The 27,022-nt window shown below is 43.4% G+C and overlaps 1 protein-coding gene across 1 annotated transcript in view; it reads left to right on the top strand.

Annotated features, from left to right (window-relative positions):
• Positions 1 to 27,022, top strand: part of ITGA1 (integrin subunit alpha 1) — a 178,344-nt gene that overhangs the window by 37,207 nt on the left and 114,115 nt on the right. Inside the window, exons 2-3 of the mRNA XM_068271771.1 lie at positions 17,686 to 17,806; positions 21,411 to 21,517. Coding sequence (XP_068127872.1) covers positions 17,686 to 17,806; positions 21,411 to 21,517 — 228 coding nt within the window. The remainder of the gene's footprint in view (positions 1 to 17,685; positions 17,807 to 21,410; positions 21,518 to 27,022) is intronic.

Genomic DNA, 27,022 nt, shown 5'->3' with positions numbered 1-27,022 from the left:
ATAGCCGGCCACAACTATGAAAAGTCATGCTATAGGAATGCAAAGATTCTCACCACTCAGTAGACATTGTCCCTGTATGCCTTCCAAGGCTACAACTCGAGATGAGGTTAGCTTGGACCTCCCATGGAAACGTCAAGTGTGCGGTCTCCCTCAGATGATGCACCACTCTGCATATAGTGGGGGCATGGTGGGGGCTATTCAAAGGGTAGTGACTCGAGTATAAGCCGAGGCCCCCAATGTTGCCAAAAAAATAGGCTTATACTTGAGTATATACAGTATGTGAAATTTGTGCTTATCACTAGTGTTAAATTGAACAAATGTGCTCAGTACAATTTGAAGGAGCTTATGCAGTTTGTGACAGGTGGTTTCAAACATTTCAAAGTTTAGAGTGACTTAAAGAGGAATTGTAGTAAAGCTAAACAATCTATGCTAAGCATCACTAGGAGGGTGGGGCTACATTCATTGTGACTGATGCTGAAAACAGTCAAATTACTGTAAAAGGGGGAATCCTAAATCATTTATTGCGCTCTACTATATGCCACTACAGTGCCTCTTTACGTTTAAGTATTATTATTATTATTATTTAGTATTTATATAGCGCCGACATATTACACAGCGCTGTACAGTGTATATATATATATATCTTGTCACTAACTGTCCCTCAAAGGAGCTCACAATCTAATCCCTACCATTGCCATATGTCTATATTATGTAGTGTAAGTACTGTAGTCTAGGGCCAATTTTTTTAGGGGGAACCAATTAACTTATCCATATGTTTTTGGAATGTGGGAGGAAACCGGAGTGCCCAGAGGAAACCCACGCAGACACGGAGAGAACATACAAACTCTTTGCAGATAGTGCCCTGGCTGGGAGTCGAACCAGGGTCCCAGTGCTGCAAGGCGAGAGAGCTAACCACTACGCCACCGTGCTGCCCACGTAGAGATAAAAGCAGGACAGAAATATATAATAGCACTCACTTCCTTCCCCAACAAAGAATAACCAAATTCAATCTGTGGAGCTTACAGAAAAATATGAATAAGATTCTTCATCACTTACTCTCTGGGGTCCAGTTCAGCCCTTTTTTCAAAATAAAATGTGACTAGGCCAAGATACTGCCCACATAGACAGCTGGTAACACAACATGAAAAATTACATGTAGTGAGGAGAACTTTGTGGTAAATTATATTTAAAAATGATCTACCCAAAGATTTAGCAAATATGGGGGAAGAATATTAATGCCTAGGCCTTCAGATGTCAGGACCTTACAGGCCCTCACGAGCCCTGGAGCCTTGTCAGGACCTTACAGGCCCTGGGGCTATGTCACCCTCCACAGTCAGATCTGCTGCTTTGCATGTTATGCAGTGGCAAGTACAATGATATGGACTGTACATATTGTTCTCTGACGATGCACGGATTTGTAACTCAACACAGTAAAATCATTTGAAATTTAGCATTTCCAAGCCTCTTATAGACTGTGGTCAATCAGCTATTTCTTCTGCAGAATAAGATGACTTTTGTGACTTAGCTCATTCATTGGTACTTTGCAAGACTTTTAACCTTTTGGTAACAAAGACGTGGTTGGTAAGATACATTCCAGCAGACTGCTCTGGAACTTTTATTTCATTATTAAAAGGGAAAAATAGTTCCTTTTAATAGTCCCATAAGTCATTTTGTGCAACTTAATTCAGCTGTAAGTTTTACAAGATATTAGTGCTTATAGTAGGGATTATAGTGGCCACTGTTTTTGCGTTTGTGCAAGTAGTCATAATGAAAGGACACACAGATATTCTAAGGGTAGCCTTACTAAGAATAAACAAAAAAAGATGGTCAATTATCAAGGTCCTTCGACATGATTTTGCCACATAGGAGATCCTCCCAATCATCTGCTTATTTTCCCAGGTAATGATCTGTGGTATTACTGACCACAACCAGTACGAGTTAAAGTGGACCCAAATTAAAAACACAAGATTTCAGGAATAAAATCTATTTTCTAAATTATGATAATAAATAGCAGCCATTTTTCAGCTGCATGATGACAAATATAAAATATTTTACATTTATTGGAGGAACCCCTCCCTTCCTTTCATATTGCCGGGACAGAATCCGGCAAAATGCTGGAGTAGGTGGTGTCCGGCAAAGGAGGAATTGCTAATGGCTGCCACCTGTATAACCCTAGCAATGAAAATAGAAGGGTGAAAAGCATGCACTGAAATGCTCATAGGCTTGAAGGAGTGTTTATTTATGTTTGTATGTGTCAGAGTGGTGCAACTAAATATTTTGAATTAAAAAAATGTTTGGTTTGGGTCTGCTTTAAGATAGCCCAGCAGTGATATAGTTCACAGCTTCTTACAACCAGCTGGTGTAATTATTCCCCCATACATGTGAGAAACATGTACAGGATCTTCTCAAAAAATTAGCATATTGTAATAAAGTTCATTATTTTCTGTAATGTACTGATAAACATTAGACTTTCATATATTTTAGATTCATTACACTTCAACTGAAGTAGTTCAAGCCTTTTATTGTTTTAATATTGATGATTTTGGCATACAGCTCATGAAAACTCAAAATTCCTATCTCAAAAATTAGCATATTTCATCCGACCAATAAAAGAAAAGTGTTTTTAAAACAAAAAAAGTCAACCTTCAAATAATTATGTTCAGTTATGCACTCAATACTTGATCGGGAATCCTTTTGCAGAAATGACTGCTTCAATGCGGCGTGGCATGGAGGCAATCAACCTGTGGCACTGCTCAGGTGTTATGGAGGCCCAGGATGCTTTGATAGTGGCCTTAAGTTCATCCAGAGTGTTGGGTCTTGCGTCTCTCAACTTTCTCTTCACAATATCCCACATATTCTCTATGGGGTTCAGGTCAGGAGAGCTGGCAGGCCAATTGAGCACAGTAATACCATGGTCAGTAAACCATTTACCAGTGGTTTTGGCACTGTGAGCAGGTGCCAGGTCGTGCAGAAAAATGAAATCTTCATCTCCATAAAGCTTTTCAGCAGATGGAAGCATGAACCCACTTTTGAACCAGAAACCGCGGCAGAGGCGCCTGACCTGGGCTACAGAGAAGCAGCACTGGACTGTTGCTCAGTGGTCCAAAGTAATTTTTTCGGATGAAAGCAACTTTTACATGTCATTCGGAAATCAAGGTGCCAGAGTCTGGAGGAAGACTGGGGAGAGGGAAATGCCAAAATGCCTGAAGTCCAGTGTCAAGTACCCACAGTCAGTGATGGTCTGGGGTGCCATGTCAGCTGCTGGTGTTGGTTCACTGTGTTTTATCAAGGACAGGGTCAATGCAGCTAGCTATCAGGAGATTTTGGAGCACTTCATGCTTCCATCTGCTGAAAAGCTTTATGGAGATGAAGATTTCATTTTTCAGCACGACCTGGCACCTGCTCACAGTGCCAAAACTACTAGTAAATGGTTTACTGACCATGGTATTACTGTGCTCAATTGGCCTGCCAACTCTCCTGACCTGAACCCCATAGAGAATCTGTGGGATATTGTGAAGAGAAAGTTGAGAGACGCAAGACCCAACACTCTGGATGAGCTATCGCAGCATCCTGGGCCTCCATAACACCTGAGCAGTGCCACAGGCTGATTGCCTCCATGCCACGCCGCGTTGAAGCAGTCATTTCTGCAAAAGGATTCCCGACCAAGTATTGAGTGCATAACTGAACATAATTATTTGAAGGTTGACTTTTTCTGTTTTAAAAAAACTTTTCTTTTATTTGTCGGATGAAATATGCTAATTTTTTGAGATAGGAATTTTGTGATTTCAAGAGCTGTATGCCAAAAGCATCAATATTAAAACAATAAAAGGCTTGAACTACTACAGTTGTAGTGTAATTAATCTAAAATATATGAAAGTCTAATGTTTATCAGTACATTGCAGAAAATAATGAACTTTATCACAATATGCTAATTTTTTGAGAAGATCCTGTATATAGCCCATATGCAATTCACTTTTTTCTCTTGAGTTTTCTCCTAGGTCAGAGTTCCCCAACCCTATCCTCAAGGCCCACCAACAGTGCATGTTTTGCAGAAAACCACAGGCATGCACAGGTGAGGTAATTAGTGTCTCAGCAGAGTTAATTATCTACCTCTGTGGATGTCCACAAAACATGCACTGTTAGTGTAATGTAATGCTTTTTGAACCACCAGCAAGCAAGAAAATACTCAGAATTATTTTGACTCTTTTTCAATTGCAAAGTGCTGAAAAGTTATATTAAAGAGAAAATTAAACATTTTCTCCTAAGTTTTCTCCTATGTGGTATTTTTCACATCTTATCAATAAAATGCCTTTAAAGCCACCAGCATCCAAAAAGATATACAGAATATTTTTTACAGTACGTTTTCACCGACCTTTTGGTATTTTTTGTTTCTCACTGCAAAAGGTCACTTTGTTTGATTCTGAAATGCAAATTTTTTTCTAGTTTCAGCCTTTCAGGTAACCTAACCTTGTTTTTTTTCAAACCTCATTTTACCACTTGCTGTATTTTTTGAACCGTAAGACACACTTTTTCTCCACTAAAAGTGTGTGTGGGGGGGGGGGGGGGGAAGTCAGTGCATCTTATGGTCCATAGATGTCCCTCATAAGTGCCCCTTCTGTCCTCCTTTGCTGCCCTGTGTCTTTGGTATCCCCATGCGGTGTCTCCTGTGTGTCAGCTGCCCCCGTGCTCTCCTGTATCCCCAGTGTCCTCCTTTGTGTCACCACCCGGCCCCCCTGTGTCCTTCTGGTAAGTTATTTACTTGCCACAATAATATTACAGGTGTTAACCTCCAGGATCTCCATGCAGCTATCCAGTAGCCCCTCACCGTGGCTCCAACTGATCTGGAATTGCATCAGTGATGGTCTTGGAGGCGGGACCATGGCTCCATCATTGGGCCAATGCTACTGCTATTCAGCGAGTGCAGTGATTGGCCCAATGACGGAGCCAATGATTGGCTTGCAGCGAGTGTAGTGATCGGCCAATGAGAGAGACAATGATTGGCTTGCAGCACTCCACCCTGATTGGCCGCACGGCGCCTTAAGGCTGACGCGACTCCAGGTAAGCTGGAACCATGCTAAGGGGGACTGGATGGAACAGAGATTGACACAAGAGGTGCAAAGAAGGAACAGGGTGGATACAAGGGGGACATAATAATTGTAGGGATTGAGGGGAGAAGATCCAGAAGATGCCCCTGCACCATGCATGCACCAGGTTTAGTATATTCTTTTTTTATACTACTTTTTGTCCTCTAAACTTGGGTGCGTGTCATGATCAGGAGTATCTTATGGTATGAAAAATACGGTACCATTTCCAGCTATTAATTGAACTTAACCTGCCTGAATTTAAATAAAAAAACTAGAAAAATTGGGTTGTTCTAAAACCTTTGTCCGATGGTGTAGGTATAATTTCAGTTCGTCAACAAACGGAATAATTTCAACGCTACAAAATTAACGAATAAATTGTGCTACAACTACGGGAAAACTTTTTGATTTCATTTTATTTTTTCACTATAGTTTTATCAAAAGTAATCAGTAGAAGAGTTTCTTAATATAATCATTGTCTGCTTGCTGGAAGACATAGTCCAACATTTGTGAGCTCTGAATAGTATACAGAATAAAACATGACATTTTCCTTGGGTCACACTGTAAGGTCACGGAAAATGTTTCCTTGCAGAAGCAGTGAGAAAGTAATGGAGGAATTCTTAGAATGTGTATCTGCAGTCATTGTAAACAGGCCTGTCTTGAGAGATGCCCACTTCGCAGACAAAGTCTATTAATAGGAAACTAGGAAAAAAATAGACAAGACAAGAGGGAACAGATTTTCTAAAATGGCCCATTAAAAAGGATATTTTTTTCTTCAGCTTTTAAATAAAATTACGTTCATAAAAAATGAATAAGAATTTTATTTCAGATCATGTAATATTTAACTTTAGTGAGTATTGAAAGCAGTTAGAAAGTTAACACATTTCTATAACAGAGTAAGAGCAAGAAATAAAACAGTGGGACTCCCACCGAATGTAATCCTTTCCCACATGTTTTTGTCCCAAGGGCCATCAATGTCACATGGCTGCCGTGCAAGGAATTTAGGGAACAGTCTGTCCAATTGGAGAGACAGGCAGCAATGGGAACATTAAAATATGTTATATCCCCTTCCATCACTAACTAAAACAATTTTTTTACTTATTTTTTCTTGAAATAGGTCTTGAAGAATGGCCTCAATTCACTAAGCATAACTCCTGTCTTTAATAACTCTTCTGAGCTGTTTTACAGTTATCACAATTATATTACCTTGGTGATAACTGTAAAACAGCTCAGAAGAGTTATTAAAGACAGGAGTTAAAGAGAAACTCCAACCTAGAATTGAACTTTATCCCAATCAGTAGCTGATACACCCTTTTACATGAGAAATATAATGCTTTTTACAAACAGACCATCAGGGGGCACTGTATGACTGATTTTGTGCTGAAATCCCTCCCACAAGAAGCTCTGAGTACCGCGGTACTCTGGGCAAACTGCCACAATGTAACAATATTCACAGACAGGAATTAGCTGTTTACAGCTGTCTCTAAGAGCCAAAACAGCTAGGAGCAGCTACATGACCTGCCCACAGTAAAAATGTCACCATGTAATACATGTCAGAATGTAAATCGGGGAGAGGAAAGATTTTACAATGAGCAAACACATACATAATTATGGTAAAAAGTGAGGCACTTTTTTTTACTACATTATTTTCACTGGAGTTCCTCTTTAAGGTTAGTGAATTGAGGCCATAGGATTGTAACTAAATGGCATAAAATACAGGCTTAATTATGAATGTAAATATTAACCCTTTCTGCTACAAGTAGTTCTAACTTAAAGGACAAATGAAATGAGAAGAATATGGAGGCTGCCATATTTGTTTCAAACAATACCAGTTGCCTGGCAGCCCTGCTGATATTGACTGCAACAGTGTTTGAATAACACCAGAAATAAGCATGCAGCCAATCTTGTCAGATCTGACAATAATGTCAGAAACACCTGATCTGCTTGGTCAGGGTCTATGGCTAAAAGTATTAGAGGCAGAGGATCAGCAGGATAGCCAGGCAACTGGTATTGTTTAAAAAGGAAATAACTATGGCAGTCTCCATACCCCTTTCATTACAGTTGTCTTTTAACTAACCAGAGAAATTTTGCTTTAAAAGACACATTTTACCATTAATCACCACCATGTAGTTAAGGCAGTGGTCAGTGGTGATCAAATGACAAGAGACTACACTGATTGATCACCATCTGAGGGTGCTGAGGCAGAAGACAGACATGTGAAAAGAATGCACAGGCCCATAGGACTGCATTAGTAAATTAGAAATGCATTAGTGAATTATCATTCTCTCAACACAGAGAATAATACCCTGTGAGAACATTACAGGTGAAACCCGAAAAAATTAGAATATCGTGTAAAAGTCCATTTATTTATTTCAGTAATTCAACCTAAAAGGTGAAACTAATATATGAAGTAGACTCATTACATACAAAGTGAGATATTTCAAGCTTTTATTTGTTATAATTTTGAGGATTATGGCTTACACCTTATGAAAACACCAAAATTAAAATCTCAGGTCATTAGAACATTGTGAAAAGGTTCAATATTCTAGGCTCAGAGTGCAAGACTCTAATCAGCTAATTAATCCAAAACACCTGCAAAGGGTTCCTAATTCATATATTAGTTTCACCTTTTTAAGTTAAATTACTGAAATAAATGGACTTTTGCACGATATTCTAATTTTTCAAGTTTCACCTGCAATTGAATATTCAGTGGTGTGAGGTGCACAGGCTTACATCCCCCCCCCCCCCCCCCCTCAGCCTATGAGAATGATCTTTTCTCTTGCCACTCCAGGGGACAGCCAAGTGACAGGGTTGCGGCAGCACTCTACAATGAAATTAACAGTCTCTTTTTCTTCATACGGCCTGCCAGCCACAATCACGGTCTGGCAGGCTTATCTCGGAGTGGAGTTCCGTCATTCAGCCGGGATGTGCACGTAACCCCTGCTAATCTCCTCCCCCAGGACTTGACGCCAATCAGTGTTAGGCGGTCCTGGGGGAGCCACTCTGTGGCCGCTGATCGGCGTTAGGCAGTCGTAGAGTGGTTAAAAGATATCCGAAGTGACTTGTGACATGATGAGATAGGCATGGTTATGTACAGTGCCACACACACTAACTATGCTGTGTTCCTTTTTTTCTTTCTCTGCCTGAAAGAGTTAAATATCAGGTATGTAAGTGGCTGACTCAGTCCTGACTCAGACAGGAAGTGACTACAGTGTGACCCTCAATGATAAGAATTTCCAACTATAAAACACTTTCCTAGCAGAAAATGGCTTCTGAGAGCAGGAAAGAGAAAAAAGGTGTCAATAGTTCATAGATTTTAGCTCTGGCATTCTTCAATGAATGTGTTACTGAGCAAAACAATAAAACAGTTAAAACTTAAAAAGTAGATTTAGACATAAAATGAAAGTGTGGAATATCTTTAAAAGTCATTTTTAGGAGAAGGAAGATAGATACAATCATTTGTTTCATTAGTTTATTTTCACTTCGGGTGTCCTTTAACCACTTCACGCCCACAGTGCTAACCCCCCCCCCCCCCCTCCCTAAAGACCAGGTGATTTTATGCATTGCTGGGCTGTGCAGGCTTTTCAGCCTCCTGCACAGCCCAGCTTGGGAGCCCATCAATCGGACTCACCTTCTTTTTTTGTCCCTAAGTGGACATGCCGCCGGAGGGGTCCGATCACTGCAGCACTTTGTTGTTGTTTTTTTCTCCCTCCCTCCCCTTCCCTCCTCCCCTGCGGTATCTGATTTGGAACAGGACGGCGATCGGTCCTGTTCCGCCTCTCATAGGCATCAGCCTGAGAGGACGGTGCTCCCCGGCCAGTCAGAGGCCGGGAATTGCCGGTCTCGTACAGCGCTGCCGGGGACCGCAGTGCTGTACGCATGTAAACAAATGGGATTTCTTTCCCCTTTAGTTTACAAGCAGCCTGCTAGCCGCGATCGGCGGCTAGCAGGCTAATCACGGAACTCCGTTTCGTGAAGTGGAAGGGAACGATCGCGCATGCGCGCGGCCGTTCCCTGGGAAACTGCAGCCCCAGGACTTGACGCCAATCGGCGTTAGGTGGTCCTGGGGCTCCCGCCGTGGCCACACCCATCGGCGTTAGGCGGTCCCCAGGAGGTTAAGAGTAACTGAAGTAACACATAAGATGATGAGATAATACTACATAGAATATTACAGTACCCCTCAGAAATAGGCTGTGCTACGGCTGTGCTCCTCTTTTTCTGACTGCAAGGGTTAAGAATTCAGGACTGTAAATGGCACTCCCTTTGCAATAGGACTGTAGCATAACGCTGCAAAATTAGTGAGTACTCTGCACACACTCATGCAAATTCTTATTTATGCAAATTAATTCATGCAGATCAAACATGCTAAATTAAAAGCTGAATATGTACAGTATAGTGTTGGGCGAACATCTAGATGTTCGGGTTCGGGCCGAACAGGCCGAACATGGCCGCGATGTTCGGGTGTTCGACCCGAACTCCGAACATAATGGAAGCCAATGGGGACCCGAACTTTTGTGCTTTGTAAAGCCTTCTTACATTCTACATACCCCAAATTTACAGGGTATGTGCACCTTGGGAGTGGGTACAAGAGGAAAAAAAATTTAGCAAAAAGAGCTTATAGTTTTTGAGAAAATCGATTTTAAAGTTTCAAAGGGAAAACTGTCTTTTAAATGCGGGAAATGTCTGTTTTCTTTGCACAGGTAACATGCTTTTTGTCGGCATGCAGTCATAAATGTAATACATATAAGAGGTTCCAGAAAAAGGGACCGGTAACGCTAACCCAGCAGCAGCAGCACACGTGATGGAACAGGAGGAGGGTGGCGCAGGAGGAGAAGGCCACGCTTTGAGACACAACAACCCAGGCCTTGCATGAGGACAAGAAGCGTGCGGATAGCAATTTGCATTTTGTCGCCATGCAGTCATAAATGTAATACAGATGAGAGGTTCAATAAACAGGGACCGGAAACGCTAACCCATCACAGATGTTCATTGTCCATGTTACTAGGTTGGGGTCCGGGAGTGTTGCGTAGTCGTTTCCAATCCAGGATTGATTCATTTTAATTTGAGTCAGACGGTCTGCATTTTCTGTGGAGAGGTGGATACGCCGCCGATCTGTGACGATGCCTCCGGCAGCACTGAAACAGCGTTCCGACATAACGCTGGCTGCCGGGCAAGCCAGCACCTCTATTGCGTACATTGCCAGTTTGTGCCAGGTGTCTAGCTTCGATACCCAATAGTTGAAGAGTGCAGATGGATTGTTCAACACAGCTACGCCATCTGACATGTAGTCCTTGACCATCTTCTCCAGGCGATCGGTGTTGGAGGTGGATCTGCACGCTTGCTGTTCTGTGTGCTGCTGCATGGGTGTCAGAAAATTTTCCCACTCCAAGGACACTGCCGATACCATTCCCTTTTGGGCACTAGCTCCGGCTTCTGTTGTTTGCTGCCCTCCTGGTCGTCCTGGGTTTGCGGAAGTCAGTCTGTCGGCGTACAACTGGCTAGAGGAGGGGGGGGATGTCAATCTCCTCTCTAAAGTCTCCACAAGGGCCTGCTGGTATTCTTCCATTTTGACCTGTCTGGCTCTTTCTTCAAGCAGTTTTGGAACATTGTGTTTGTACCGTGGATCCAGAAGGGTATAAACCCAGTAATTGGTGTTGTCCAGAATGCGCACAATGCGTGGGTCGCGTTCAATGCAGTCCTAGGCCGAAGAGGTCATAGCCTAGGGTCACAAAACCTGTTTATTTGGGCAATTTCAATGGTGGCGAGTTTGACGTACATAAATCGCAGCAATGGCCGTTAGCAACGTCTGAATCTCACGAAATGTCTCATGCAGGTAGAAGACATATTGTTAGACTTGGGCTTCAAAGATGGGTTCCCTACATCTCTGCAAACCAGAGTTACAGGGCTCCAAATTTGGTAAAATCCCCCATAGGCTTTCATTGGGCCTCCTATTTACAGTTCCAAAATCTCACATCTTTTCAAAGGGCAATTACTCAGCAGTGGCAAATTTTCTAGCATTGTAGGGACCCTTAGGGGGAACATGACTGGTGAGTTTCGGGCCCCTAGGCCAAAGAGGTCATAGCCTAGGGTCACAAAAACCTGTTTATATGGGCTATTTCAATGGTAGTGATGGTGACGTACATAAATCGCAGCAATGGCCGTTAGCAAAGTCTGAATCTCACGAAATGTCTCATGCAGGTAGAAGACATATTGTTAGACTTGGATTCCAAAGATGGGGTCCCTACATCTCTGCAAACCAGAGTTACAGGGGTCCAAAATTGGTAAAATCCCCCATAGGATTTCATTGCCTCCCTATTTCACTTTCCAAAATCTCACATCTTTTCAAAGGGCAATGGCTCAGCAGTACCAAATTTTCTAGCATTGTAGGGACCCTTAGGGGGAACATGACTGGTGAGTTTCGGGCCCCTAGGCCGAAGAGGTCATAGCCTAGGGTCACAAAAACCTGTTTATTTGGGCTATTTCAATGGTAGTGATGGTGACGTACATAAATCGCAGCAATGGCCGTTAGCAAAGTCTGAATCTCACGAAATGTCTCATGCAGGTAGAAGACATATTGTTAGACTTGGATTCCAAAGATGGGGTCCCTACATCTCTGCAAACCAGAGTTACAGGTGTCCAAAATTGGTAAAATCCCCCATAGGATTTCATTGCCTCCCTATTTCACTTTCCAAAATCTCACATCTTTTCAAAGGGCAATGGCTCAGCAGTACCAAATTTTCTAGCATTGTAGGGACCCTTAGGGGTAACATGACTGGTGAGTTTCGGGCCCCTAGGCCGAAGAGGTCATAGCCTAGGGTCACAAAAACCTGTTTATTTGGGCTATTTCAATGGTAGTGATGGTGACGTACATAAATCGCAGCAATGGCCGTTAGCAAAGTCTGAATCTCACGAAATGTCTCATGCAGGTAGAAGACATATTGTTAGACTTGGATTCCAAAGATGGGGTCCCTACATCTCTGCAAACCAGAGTTACAGGGGTCCAAAATTGGTAAAATCCCCCATAGGATTTCATTGCCTCCCTATTTCACTTTCCAAAATCTCACATCTTTTCAAAGGGCAATGGCTCAGCAGTACCAAATTTTCTAGCATTGTAGGGACCCTTAGGGGGAACATGACTGGTGAGTTTCGGGCCCCTAGGCCGAAGAGGTCATAGCCTAGGGTCACAAAAACCTGTTTATTTGGGCTATTTCAATGGTAGTGATGGTGGCGTACATAAATCTCAGCCATGGCCGTTAGCAACGTCTGAATCTCACGAAATGTCTCATGCAGGTAGAAGACATATTGTTAGACTTGGATACCAAAGATGGGGTCCCTACATCTCTGCAAACCAGAGTTACAGGTGTCCAAAATTGGTAAAATCCCCCATAGGATTTCATTGCCTCCCTATTTCACTTTCCAAAATCTTACATCTTTTCAAAGGGCAATGGCTCAGCAGTACCAAATTTTCTAGCATTGTAGGGACCCTTAGGGGGATCATGACTGGTGAGTTTTGCCACTGCTGAGCCATTGCCCTTTGAAATGGTGTGAGATTTTGGAACGGTAAATAGGAGGCCCAATGAAAGCCTATGGGGGATTTTACCAATTTTGGACCCCTGTAACTCTGGTTTGCAGAGATGTAGGGACCCCATCTTTGGAATCCAAGTCTAACAATATGTCTTCTACCTGCATGAGACATTTCGTGAGATTCAGACTTTGCTAACGGCCATTGCTGCGATTTATGTACGTCACCATCACTACCATTGAAATAGCCCAAATAAACAGGTTTTTGTGACCCTAGGCTATGACCTCTTCGGCCTAGGGGCCCGAAACTCACCAGTCATGTTCCCCCTAAGGGTCCCTACAATGCTAGAAAATTTGGTACTGCTGAGCCATTGCCCTTTGAAAAGATGTGAGATTTTGGAAAGTGAAATAGGGAGGCAATGAAATCCTATGGGGGATTTTACCAATTTTGGACCCCTGTAACTCTGGTTTGCAGAGATGTAGGGACCCCATCTTTGGAATCCGAGTCTAACAATATGTCTTCTACCTGCATGAGACATTTCGTGAGATTCAGACGTTGCTAACGGCCATGGCTGAGATTTATGTACGCCACCATCACTACCATTGAAATAGCCCAAATAAACAGGTTTTTGTGACCCTAGGCTATGACCTCTTCGGCCTAGGGGCCCGAAACTCACCAGTCATGTTCCCCCTAAGGGTCCCTACAATGCTAGACAATTTGCCACTGCTGAGTAATTGCCCTTTGAAAAGATGTGAGATTTTGGAACTGTAAATAGGAGGCCCAATGAAAGCCTATGGGGGATTTTACCAAATTTGGACCCCTGTAACTCTGGTTTGCAGAGATGTAGGGAACCCATCTTTGGAGCCCAAGTCTAACAATATGTCTTCTACCTGCATGAGACATTTCGTGATATTCAGACGTTGCTAACGGCCATTACTGCGATTTATGTACGTCAGACTCGCCACCATTGAAATTGCCCAAATAAACAGGTTTTGTGACCCTAGGCTATGACCTCTTCGGCCTAGGACTGCATTGAACGCGACCCACGCATTGTGCGCATTCTGGACAACACCAATTACTTGGTTTATACCCTTCTGGATCCACGGTACAAACACAATGTTCCAAAACTGCTTGAAGAAAGAGCCAGACAGGTCAAAATGGAAGAATACCAGCAGGCCCTTGTGGAGACTTTAGAGAGGAGATTGACATCCTCCCCCTCCTCTAGCCAGTTGTACGCCGACAGACTGACTTCCGCAAACCCAGGACGACCAGGAGGGCAGCAAACAACACAAGCCGCAGCTAGTGCCCAAAAGGGAATGGTATCGGCAGTGTCCTTGGAGTGGGAAAATTTTCTGACACCCATGCAGCAGCACACAGAACAGCAAGCGTGCAGATCCACCTCCAACACCGATCGCCTGGAGAAGATGGTCAAGGACTACATGTCAGATGGCGTAGCTGTGTTGAACAATCCATCTGCACCCTTCAACTATTGGGTATCGAAGCTAGACACTTGGCACAAACTGGCAATGTACGCAATAGAGGTGCCGGCTTGCCCGGCAGCCAGCGTTATGTCGGAACGCTGTTTCAGTGCTGCCGGAGGCATCGTCACAGATCGGCGGCGTATCCGCCTCTCCACAGAAAATGCAGATCGTCTGACTCAAATTAAAATGAATCAATCCTGGATTGGAAATGACTACGCAACACTCCCGGACCCCAACCAAGTAACATGAACAATGAACATCTGTGATGGGTTAGCGTTTCCGGTCCCTGTTTATTGAACCTCTCATCTGTATTACATTTATGACTGCATGGCGACAAAATGCAAATTGCTATCCGCACGCTTCTTGTCCTCATGCAAGGCCTGGGTTGTTGTGTCTCAAAGCGTGGCCTTCTCCTCCTGCGCCACCCTCCTCCTGTTCCATCACGTGTGCTGCTGCTGGGTTAGCGTTACCGGTCCCTTTTCCTGGAACCTCTTATATGTATTACATTTATGACTGCATGCCGACAAAAAGCATGTTACCTGTGCAAAGAAAACAGACATTTCCCGCATTTATAAGACAGTTTTCCCTTTGAAACTTTAAAATCGATTTTCTCAAAAACTATAAGCTCTTTTTGCTATTTTTTTTTTCCTCTTGTACCCACTCCCAAGGTGCACATACCCTGTAAATTTGGGGTATGTAGCATATAAGGAGGCTTTACAAAGCACGAAAGTTCGGGTCCCCATTGACTTCCATTATGTTCGGAGTTCGGCCATGTTCGGCCCGAACCCGAACATCTAGATGTTCGCCCAACACTACACGTGACCCGTTCGGCCAATCACAGCGCTAGCCGAACGTTCGGGTAACGTTCGGCCATGCGCTCTTAGTTCGGCCATATGGCCGAACAGTTTGGCCGAACACCATCAGGGGTTTCGGCCGAACCCGAACATCACCCGAACAGGGTGATGTTCTGCAGAACCCGAACAGTGGCGAACACTGTTCGTCCAACACTAGTACAGTATTACCTGTATTGATCTGCATGAATGAATTTGCATGCAGGTGTGCAGAGGGCTTACTAATTTTGCTGTTTTATTTGCCACACCCCCTTTGGCACCTCCCTAATACTGTCCTAGCTCAAGGTGAGGAGCATGGATCCTGTGTTCTTATTTGTAATGTATCCTTGTGGCTAGGATGTAATATATTGCTCTCCCATTTTCCCCTCTCTGTGACCATTGACAGCACACACAACTTATGCTGGTCTGTGCACATGGTACATATACATATATTTCAGTAGCTCCCTCAGGGAATTAGTTTGATGCTTTATCTGTTCCAGAAGAGGATGATATGTGTGCCTAGTCTTCAGATTGGTTTGCCGCACTAAATGCTTGCATTTGTGTACTATGCGTGTTACAGGGACAGAATTAGGACACATACAAGGGGAACCTCCATGCTGTGTATATGACTATACAAGAGACTTTATTCTTGTAACGAAGACCCAGGCTTTTAACTTAGCTGTAAGGATAGTCTTGGTTCCTGTATGATTGATCCACATGAATGAATTTGTATGAGAATTTGCATACGAGTGTGCAGAGGACTTACTCATTTTTACTAATTTGCCACACCTCATTTGGCACCTCCCTAATACATATTCAAATGCCGTAGCTGAAGGTGAGGAGCATGAATTCTGTGCTCTCATTTGTAGCATAACTCTCACTGATAACTAATTACATGCCATAAAACTCCTGCATGGCTTAGATATACTTCTAAGTGCAGGCAACAGATAAAAAAAATGTGTCTGTATAAGAGCTGAACAAATATAAAAAAATAATAATAAATTAAACATTAAAAAAATGTAAAAAAATGTTGCTGTAAATATGAGACAATAAAAACATTTGACTTTTAGCTTTTCAACACAAAATAAGACTGTGGTGTTCCAGGAACGTTCTACTTAGGACTAAGTACTATAGATACAATGGTTTATCCCATCAGTTATTTTTATTTCCAGTTGTCTTCAATAAGTTTTTGGTTATTCATATACCTATATAAAATGATCCAAATTCAATTGTGTAACATCCGTAGAAACAGGGCCGGCCCGCTCATGAGGCGGGGTGAAACATTTGCCTCAGACGGCACATCTGGGGGGGCGACACCCGCCTGTCCGTGGGTGGGGGGCCGCCCACCGAGCTGGAGGAGTAGTGGGCAGAAAGGGGGTATTGGGCCTAGCAGTGGGGATGGGCCTCGCCTGGGTCCCCCGATCTGCGCTCCCCTCCAGCTGTAAATAGTTAAGTACCAGTGTATAGATTAAGAGGCAACGGGCGGGGATCACTCACCTTTTCCGCGTTCCAGCGAGCGCTCCACTGACGTCACTTCCTGCAATGCCGCCCACTGTATTGTAAGTGGACGGAGTTGCAGGAAGTGACGTCAGTGGAGCGCACTTTGGAACGCGAAAAAGGTGAGTGAGCCCCGCCCGTTGCCTCTTTATCTATACGCTGGTACTTAACTATTTACAGCTGGAGGGGAGCGCAGATCGGGGGGCCCAGGTGAGGGAGGGACCCCCTCCCCACCGCTAGGCCCAATACCCCCTTCCGATTTTTTTAAATTTTCCCTCAGGCGGCAAAAAGTCTAGGGCCGGCCCTGCGTAGAAACGGCGGCTGCGGGCACGCAGGGTGTCTTTGCAGCCGCCTTGCCTTTCCGCTCAGGGACATTGCCCGTGTTTCTGGTGTCTAGTACACCGAGGACGGGGTTGTCTTTTGCACATGGAGTTGCTGTATGGCGCGGGCACGCGCGGGGACAGGACCTTTATGCAGGGAGGAGGAGACACACGGCCCTCCGGATTGTTGTGGGCGTGGCGGTGGGGTCTCCTCTGCTTCATAAGCCTTCTCTGTTCACTCGCAAGTTGTCTGCTGTTGCGAATACTTATGTGCTAGCACTCAGACCTTAGATAGTATCGGGTGTGCTTTGATCTGGGAGGAAACCAGGGATTTCACACAAGACTAGGATTGTATACTGTTATTGATATTCTGTGTATGACTCTTGCTACCCTCTGACTCTGATCTTGCTTATCGTTCCTGTACATCTGCCTATCTGACTCTGTTGCTGAACCCTGCCTGATATCTTACTATTCTCTTGCTTGTCATTCTGTACTGTGCCTGCTCGCTCGTTACTGATCATAGCTTGTCTGACCTCTCTACTCACCAGTGAGCCCTTGTCACTGGTGAGGTGCTCTACTGATAGTACCCACCAGCTCCTCTGGTGAGGTGAAGACAAACTATCAGTTACTGTGTTCTAATAGTACCCACCAGCTCCTCTGGTGAGGTTAAGTCTAACTACTCAGTTACACTGTTCTATAAGGACCCACCAGCTCCTCTGGTGAGGTTTAGCTACTATTCTGTTACTGTTGCACCAAGCACTACATACCTCGTTGCTTACCTGCTATACTTGTATTATTGGTGATACTGCAGATCACCACATAATCAGGTATAACGTCTGTATTATTGGTGATTCTCCAGATCACACATAATCAGACATCTGTGTTGCAACACCAATTGTTACAAATTGCTTATGACGATGACTGCTGACTGAATGTCTTACTTTGTCATTATAGCATGTCTGAAGACCGGGAAGCCTTTCAATGTGGACACCAAGAAAGGATTATCCTTCAGTGGCTCGGCAGATGATATGTTTGGATATACTGTGCAGCAGTTTGAAAACGAGGAAGGAAAATGGTAATGTAGCTGCTGTGTCATCAATTTTGGTTCTTATTATGCTGGAGCACTATTGGGACTTGACTAGAGACATAAAACAGGCAGGATTTAGTGCACTGAAAAGATTATATTAATGTCTGCTTAACAGGAAATAGCTTGTGGATGCTTGTTTGAAAAAAAAAAAGTTAACTTACTTAACTGAGTGAAGATGTTGCTATCATTGGTTCAAAATATCTCCCTATGTAAGCATGTCCATAAGACAAGACAAATAACATTTATATTGTCTTTTTCTCCTGGCGGTCTCAAAGCACTTGAGCTGCAGCCACAAGGGTGCACTCAGTAGGCAGTATTAGGTAGTCTTGCTCAAGGACTACAGTGGAGGAAATAATTATTTGACCCCTCACTGATTTTGTAAGTTTGTCCAATGACAAAGAAATGAAAAGTCTCAGAACAGTATCATTTCAATGGTAGGTTTATTTTAACAGTGGCAGATAGCACATCAAAAGGAAAATCGAAAAAATAACCTTAAATAAAAGATAGCAACTGATTTGCATTTCATTGAGTGAAATAAGTTTTTGAACCCCTACCAATTATTAAGAGTTCTGGCTCCCACAGAGTGGTTAGACACTTCTACTCAATTAGTCACACTCATTAAGGACACCTGTCTTAACTAGTCACCTGTATAAAAGACACCTGTCCACAGAATCAATCAATCAAGCAGACTCTAAACTCTCCAACATGGGAAAGACCAAAGAGCTGTCCAAGGATGTCAGAGACAAAATTATAGACCTGCACAAGGCTGGAATGGGCTACAAAACCATTAGCAAGAAGCTGGGAGAGAAGGTGACAACTGTTGGTGCGATTGTTCGAAAATCGAAAATGGAAGGAGCACAAAATGACCATCAATCGACCTCGCTCTGGGGCTCCAGGCAAGATCTCACCTCGTGGGGTGTCAATGGGTCTGAGAAAGGTGAAAAAGCATCCTAGAACTACACGGGAGGAGTTAGTGAATGACCTCAAATTAGCAGGGACCACAGTCACCAAGAAAACCATTGGAAACACATAACACCGCAATGGATTAAAATCCTGCAGGGCTCGCAAGGTCCCCCTGCTCAAGAAGGCACATGTGCAGGCCCGTCTGAAGTTTGCCAATGAACACCTGAATGATTCTGTGAGTGACTGGGAGATGGTGCTGTGGTCTGATGAGACCAAAATAGAGCTCTTTGGCATTAACTCAACTCGCTGTGTTTGGAGGAAGAAAAATGCTGCCTATGACCCCTAAAACACCATCCCCACCGTCAAGCATGGGGGTGGAAACATTTTGCTTTGGGGGTGTTTTTCTGCTAAGGGCACAGGACAACTTAATCGCATTAACGGGAAAATGGACAGAGCCATGTATCGTGAAATCCTGAATGACAACCTCCTTCCCTCTGCCAGGAAACTGAAAATGGGTTGTGGATGGGTGTTCCAGCACGACAATGACCCAAAACATCCAGCAAAGGCAACAAAGGAGTGGCTCAAGAAGAAGCACATTAAGGTCATGGAGTGGCCTAGTCAGTCTCCGGACCTTAATCCAATAGAAAACCTATGGAGGGAGCTCAAGCTCAGAGTTGCACAGAGACAGCCTCGAAACCTTAGGGATTTAGAGATGATCTGGAAAAGAGGAGTGGACCAACATTCCTCCTAAAATGTGTGCAAACTTGGTCATCAATTACAAGAAACGTTTGACCTCTGTGCTTGCAAACAAGGGTTTTTCCACTAAGTCTTTTATTGTTAGAGGGTTCAAAAACTTATTTCACTCAATGAAATGCAAATCAGTTGCTATCTTTTATTTAAGGTTATTTTTTCGATTTTCCTTTTGATGTGCTATCTGCCACTGTTAAAATAAACCTACCATTGAAATGATACTGTTCTGAGACTTTTCATTTCTTTGTCATTGGACAAACTTACAAAATCAGTGAGGGGTCAAATAATTATTTCCTCCACTGGACTACATACTGAATAGGTGGTAAGTTGCCATATATCAGAACCTGCAGCAGTTTGTGAATCCTAGCACTAATGCAATGGCTCACTCTGAGGTACCCGTTACAACTCCTGTATCTAGCTCCTCCCCCTTCTTGCATACTTATTCTCCAGTCCTGTTTTTTAGGGTACTGACTTACCTGAGGTTGTTGTAATGAGTACATATTGAAATGCAGCTGCTTCTGCTGTTAGCTGGGTGGAGGCGATCGTTAGAATATCGGTAAAAAGTGTCCGGCAGCGGCGATAGCGATAGCTCACCTTCCGGGCTCCAAGTGATGTTCACGTGCCGCCGGGCTGCTCTGTGTACAGCATTACACTACTTCCTGTGAGCGACACTGTACACAGAGCATGTGAACATCACTTGGTGCCCCGAAAGTGAGTTATTGGCATTACCCCGCTGTCACTGCCGGACATACCTTCAATGTAGGGGAAGCACGGAGGGGAACCCGAGGAGAGGAAATGAAGAGTTGGCCCCCCTCCCTATTGTGCCGGTTCTCGCCCTTCCTTCTTTGTATTCCCACAGCCTACAGAGGGGGACACCTATGGCTGGCTAACCTATAATGCAGCACCTATGGCTGGCTAACCTATACTGCAGCACCAATGGCTAGCTACCTATACTGGGGCACATGTAGCTGGCTAACTATACTGGGACACCTATGGCTGGCTAACCTAAACTGGGAAACCTGTAGCCAGCTAAACTATACTGGGGCACCTGTAGCTTGCTAAACTATACTGAGGCACCTACGGTTGCCTAACCTATACTGGGGAACCTATAGCTGGCTAACCTATACTGGAGCACCTGTAGCTGGGCTATACTGGAGAACCTATGGCTGGCTAACCTATACTGCAGCACCTATGGTTAGCTAATCTATACTGGGGCACCAATGGCTTGCTATTCTATACTGGGACATCTATGGTTGGCTAATCTATACTGGGGCACCTATGGCTGGCTAACCTATACTGCAGCACCTATGGTTTGCTAATCTATACTGGAGCACCAATGGCTGGCTATCCTATACTGGGGCACCTATGGATGGCTAATCTATACTGGGGAACCTATGGCTAGCAAACCTTTTCTGGGGAACCTATGGCTGGCTTACCTATACTGGGGCATCTATGGCCGGCTTACCTATACTGGGGCACCTATGGCCGGCTTACCTATACTGGAGCACCTATAGCTGGCTAATAGGCGCCCAAGGGGGTGAGGGGCACGCAATTTTTTACACCCTCACTATAGGAGCAATTTCACCTAGACACTGTCCTGGCTATTGCAATCTATGCCATGTTTGCAGCCCCTTATCTCTGCCAGGATCTACATTTAAATAGCCCAGCTCTTTGTGGTCTCACCACGTTTGCGCTCCCACTCAGCTGTTTAATGAAAGCTGAGCTCCATGCCGCCATTTCCTCCATGATCACTGTGAGTCAATCAAGGAAAAATATAAAAAAGTCTCAGGGGTCAGAGCCTGCAGGCCCAGTGATCATGAAAACGAAAACCATCCAACAACCAGGACTTTTAATATTGTTGAATTTGATATTATTAAATATGTCTTTCTTTCGTTTTTTGTTTTTTTATTGTGTTTAATCCTTTACTATGAATTTTTAGGGTGCTGATTGGTTCTCCTTTGGAGGGGCAGCCATCTCGCAAAACAGGAGATGTATATAAATGCCCAGCAGATGGAAGGACAGAATGTACAAAGATTAACTTGCCAAGTAAGTGAAATATAGTTTATATTTATAATGTGTGACTTGCAGTGGTTTCTGTATTTGAACCAGAACTGGAGGGAAGTAATTAACTGACGCTTGTAGCACATGAGCAGTTTATTCAACTTTTGTTATTTTCCTGTTCCCAGGATCATTTACAGCAACATTATCATTTTTATTTGAATTTTATGATTGCTCAGTTGTTACAAATGATCTGCTGAGTAGCTAAAAAACTGCATTGACGGATCCTGCGTATTATTGAAAAATACATGTGCTTATATTGTAACTACAACAACTTTGTGAATAGCAAACAACTGTTAAAGACAATTAGTGACTGATGCAAAATGCTGCTACAATTGCAACAAGGGATGATCAATGAGATTTAAATAATTTCACCTTGCATTCAAATTTCATGCAAACGTTATGCAGCTTGAAATTAAACCAATAAACATTGGCAGGAAGTTATTCTGATTGATCCAATTTTAACCACTTAAGGACCAAGGGCTTAAACCCCCCTAGTGACCAGGCCATTTTTAGCTAATTAGGCCACTGCAGCTTTAATGCCTCGCTGCAGGGCTGTACAACTCAGCACATAAGTGATCCCCCCCATTTTTTTTCTCCCCACCAACAGAGCTTTCTTTTTGAACAAATTGTACTATTTTTTTTTTTATTGAAACCCCGCCAGCCAATCACCATGATCAGTAGAGTTGGGCCGAACGGTTCGCCTGCGAACGGTTCCAGGCGAACTTTGGGGGTTCGCGTTTGCCTGCATCAGGCGAACTTTTGCGGAAGTTCGATTCGCCCCATAATGCTGTATTGAGCAAAATTTTTAGCCTCCATTTCACTGTCAGCAGACATGTTATTGTCAAACACACTGCTTTCAGTGTTAGAGAACCCGTCCACCCTCCCTTCAAGCTAGGTCCTTTATACCATTTGACTCAGTTGTCTGCCTACTCTAATTAATTATTGGACAGCTGCTACACACTCTGCTAGGGAGATTTTAATTCCTCCCTCCTCCCACCCTTCTGCCTATTTCCTCCTCCCGGAGGGAGGAGGGTCTCTTCTGCCAGGGAATTATACTATTTTAAAAACCAGTATACATCATACCATAGCTGGTACATCATACCATAGCTGGGAATACATACATGAGTATACATCATACCATAGCTGGGAATTGAACCCAGATCTCACTGTGTGGTGGACACATCACCCTAAGCACTGTACCACTACAGAAGTAAGTGAAGCTAGCCTAAAATTTAACATTTATGCTCAATGCAATAGAACCATTAGGTTGCTTAAAGGAGAACTGCAGTGAGAGGTATATGGAGGCTGCCATATTGATTTCCTTTTAAGCTATACCAGTTGCCTGGCAGCCCTGCTGATCTATTTGGCTGCAGTAGTGTGAATCACACCAGAAACAAGCATACAGGTAATCTTGTCAGATCTTACAAAAATGTCAAACACCAGATCTGCTGCATGCTTGTTCAGGGTCTAGGGCTAAAAGTATTGGAGGCAGAGGATCTGCAGGATAGCCAGGTAACTGGTATTGCTTAAAAGGAAATCAATATGGTAGCCTCCATATACCTTTCACTACAGTTCTCCTTTAAAGGGAACCTTAACTGAGAGTGATATGGCTGTTTCCTGTAAACAATACCAGTTGCCTGGCAGTCCAGCTGATCTTTGTGACTGCAATAGTGGCTGAATCACACCCTGAAACAAGCATGCAGCTAATCCAGTCTGACTTCAGTCAGAGCACCTGATCTGCATGCTTGTTCAGGGGCTGTGGCTAAAAGTATTAGAGACACAGGATCAGCAGGCAATTCAGGCAACTGGTATTATTTTAAAAGGAAAAATTAGCTGCATGCTTGTTTCTGGTGTGATTCACACTACTGCAGCCAAATAGATCAGCAGGGCTGCCAGGCAACTGGTATAGCTTAAAAGGAAATCAATATGGCAGCCTCCATATACCTCTCACTACAGTTCTCCTTTAAGCAACCTAATGGTTCTATTGCATTGAGCATAAATGTTAAATTTTAGGCTAGCTTCACTTACTTCTGTAGCGGTACAGCGCTTAGGGTGACGTGCTCACCACACAGTGAGATCTAGGTTCGATTCCCAGCTATGGTATGATCTGGTGTTTGACATTCTTGTAAGATCTGACAAGATTAGCTGCATGCTTGTTTCTGGTGTGATTCACACTACTGCAGCCAAATAGATCAGCAGGGCTGCCAGGCAACTGGTATAGCTTAAAAGGAAATCAATATGGCAGCCTCCATATACCTCTCACTACAGTTCTCCTTTAAGCAACCTAATGGTTCTATTGCATTGAGCATAAATGTTAAATTTTAGGCTAGCTTCACTTACTTCTGTAGTGGTACAGTGCTTAGGGTGACGTGCCCACCACACAGTGAGATCTGGGTTTGATTCCCAGCTATGGTATGATCTGGTGTTTGATATTTTTGTAAGATCTGACAAGATTAGCTGCATGCTTGTTTCTGGTGTGATTCACACTACTGCAGCCAAATAGATCAGCAGGGCTGCCAGGCAACTGGTATAGCTTAAAAGGAAATCAATATGGCAGCCTCCATATACCTCTCACTACAGTTCTCCTTTAAGCAACCTAATGGTTCTATTGCATTGAGCATAAATGTTAAATTTTAGGCTAGCTTCACTTACTTCTGTAGTGGTACAGTGCTTAGGGTGACGTGCCCACCACACAGTGAGATCTGGGTTTGATTCCCAGCTATGGTATGATCTGGTGTTTGATATTTTTGTAAGATCTGACAAGATTAGCTGCATGCTTGTTTCTGGTGTGATTCACACTACTGCAGCCAAATAGATCAGCAGGGCTGCCAGGCAACTGGTATAGCTTAAAAGGAAATCAATATGGCAGCCTCCATATACCTCTCACTACAGTTCTCCTTTAAGCAACCTAATGGTTCTATTGCATTGAGCATAAATGTTAAATTTTAGGCTAGCTTCACTTACTTCTGTAGCGGTACAGCGCTTAGGGTGACGTGCTCACCACACAGTGAGATCTAGGTTCGATTCCCAGCTATGGTATGATCTGGTGTTTGACATTCTTGTAAGATCTGACAAGATTAGCTGCATGCTTGTTTCTGGTGTGATTCACACTACTGCAGCCAAATAGATCAGCAGGGCTGCCAGGCAACTGGTATAGCTTAAAAGGAAATCAATATGGCAGCCTCCATATACCTCTCACTACAGTTCTCCTTTAAGCAACCTAATGGTTCTATTGCATTGAGCATAAATGTTAAATTTTAGGCTAGCTTCACTTACTTCTGTAGTGGTACAGTGCTTAGGGTGACGTGCCCACCACACAGTGAGATCTGGGTTTGATTCCCAGCTATGGTATGATCTGGTGTTTGATATTTTTGTAAGATCTGACAAGATTAGCTGCATGCTTGTTTCTGGTGTGATTCACACTACTGCAGCCAAATAGATCAGCAGGGCTGCCAGGCAACTGGTATAGCTTAAAAGGAAATCAATATGGCAGCCTCCATATACCTCTCACTACAGTTCTCCTTTAAGCAACCTAATGGTTCTATTGCATTGAGCATAAATGTTAAATTTTAGGCTAGTTTCACTTACTTCTGTAGTGGTACAGTGCTTAGGGTGACGTGTCCACCACACAGTGAGATCTGGGTTCGATTCCCAGCTATGGTATGATGTATACTCATGTATGTATTCCCAGCTATGGTATGATGTACCAGCTATGGTATGATGTATACTGGTTTTTAAAATAGTATAATTCCCTGGCAGAAGAGACCCTCCTCCCTCCGGTAGGAGGGAATAGGGGAGAAGGGGAGGTGGGAGGTATTAAAATCTCCCTAGCAGAGAGTGTAGCAGCTGTCCCATAACTAATTAGTGTAGGTAGGCAAATGGTATAAAGGACCTTGCTTGGAGGAGGGAGGGTGGCTGGGTCCTCCAGCAGTGATGTGTATTTCACTCAATTAGGTGTGGCTCCAGGTATTAGAGCTTTTGAAACATGTTTTCTATCATTTTTCCAGTTGATAGAATTTTTTAAAACTTTGAAAGTTCGCCTCCCCATTGAAGTCTATGGCGGTTCGCGAACTTTTTCGCGAACCGAACCTTTCGCGGAAGTTCGCAAACAGGGTTCGCGAACCTAAAATCGGAGGTTCGGCCCAACTCTAATGATCAGCTGTCATAGGCATCAGCCGATCACTCCTGTGTCTCTAGAGGGGATGATCACTCGTGTCTCTAGAGGGGATGATCACTCCTGTGTCTCTAGAGGGGACAGCGCTGCCATAGGTCGCAACGCTGTAAAGTGTAAATAGATGGCGTCCAATTGAGTAAATAGAGTCCAAAAGTCTCCTAGCGGCAATCACCGCTGGGAGACTGATGGCGGAGCGGAGCTCCATCAATTAAGTGGAGATGCACGCACGCGATCTCCTGCAAAACACGCGTGTTAGGCAGTCCTGGGGCTGCCGCCACGTCCACGCCTATTGGCGTGGAGCGATATTGAAGTGGTTAAGCTGCATAAATGTACATGAAATTTGAATGCAAGGAGAAATGGGGCTATGCATTGATGCAGCAGTTTTCAAGCTGTGTTACTGGACATGTATGTTACAGTTTTTCTGTTTGACTTTACTGCAATTCGATGAAAACAATCAATTGAACAAAAAAATGCAAGAAATCTGATCAAATTTTCAGTTTTATTTGAAATGCAAAATTTTGCAGCTTTTTTGAAAAGCTGCAAAATTCAGACCAAGAATTGTATCGTGTGTAATAGATTGTCAAATTGTATTCAACCTGAATAAATAATATTTTAACTAATCAGGACACACAGTACCAAACTTTATTTATTGTTTGTAGAAATAACAAAAAGGATAAAATTAAGAAAAGAGTATGTGTATATGTGTAATTTAAAAAAAAGATGGAAATAGTATGGTTTGGTTTGTAATGTTAACACATCTATGGAAAAGTGATTGTTGGGTAGAATTATAATAACATGTAACTGTACATGTACTTAGTATGTACTTAGTTTATTTATTTTAATGAGTGGTTGCAGAAAAAAGTTTGTTGAAGTTTTAAAGAGCATAGTGGTGTCCATCCCCAAGTCCCAGGTAAGTGGGTAAAGGGGGTTATTTTTGACTCCCTACCATGTATAGAAGAAAGTGATAAAATGTAAAACTTTAACTTTATTAAAGAAAGGGGAAAACACGGCGTGTTTTGCAGGAGATTTTTATGAGGTAGTGAATGCTAATATGGATATTGGGAATGCTGTAGATGTGATATACTTGGACTTTGCAAAGGCCTTCGACACTGTTCCCCACAAAAGTCTGGTGCAAAAGTTGAGGATGCAAGGACTGGGGAAGAGTCTGTGTTCATGGATAGGGAACTGGCTAATGGACAGAAAACAAAGAGTTGTGGTCAATGGATCGTACTCAAAATGGGAGACTGTTAGCAGTGGGGTCCCACAGGGGTCTGTACTGGGTCCAGTGCTCTTCAATTTATTTATTAATGACCTAG

Source organism: Hyperolius riggenbachi, chromosome 1, assembly GCF_040937935.1.
Source record: "Hyperolius riggenbachi isolate aHypRig1 chromosome 1, aHypRig1.pri, whole genome shotgun sequence".
Lineage (NCBI taxonomy): Eukaryota > Metazoa > Chordata > Amphibia > Anura > Hyperoliidae > Hyperolius > Hyperolius riggenbachi.
Note: the sequence above shows the minus strand (reverse complement) of the source record. Positions and strands in the feature narration are given on the sequence as shown.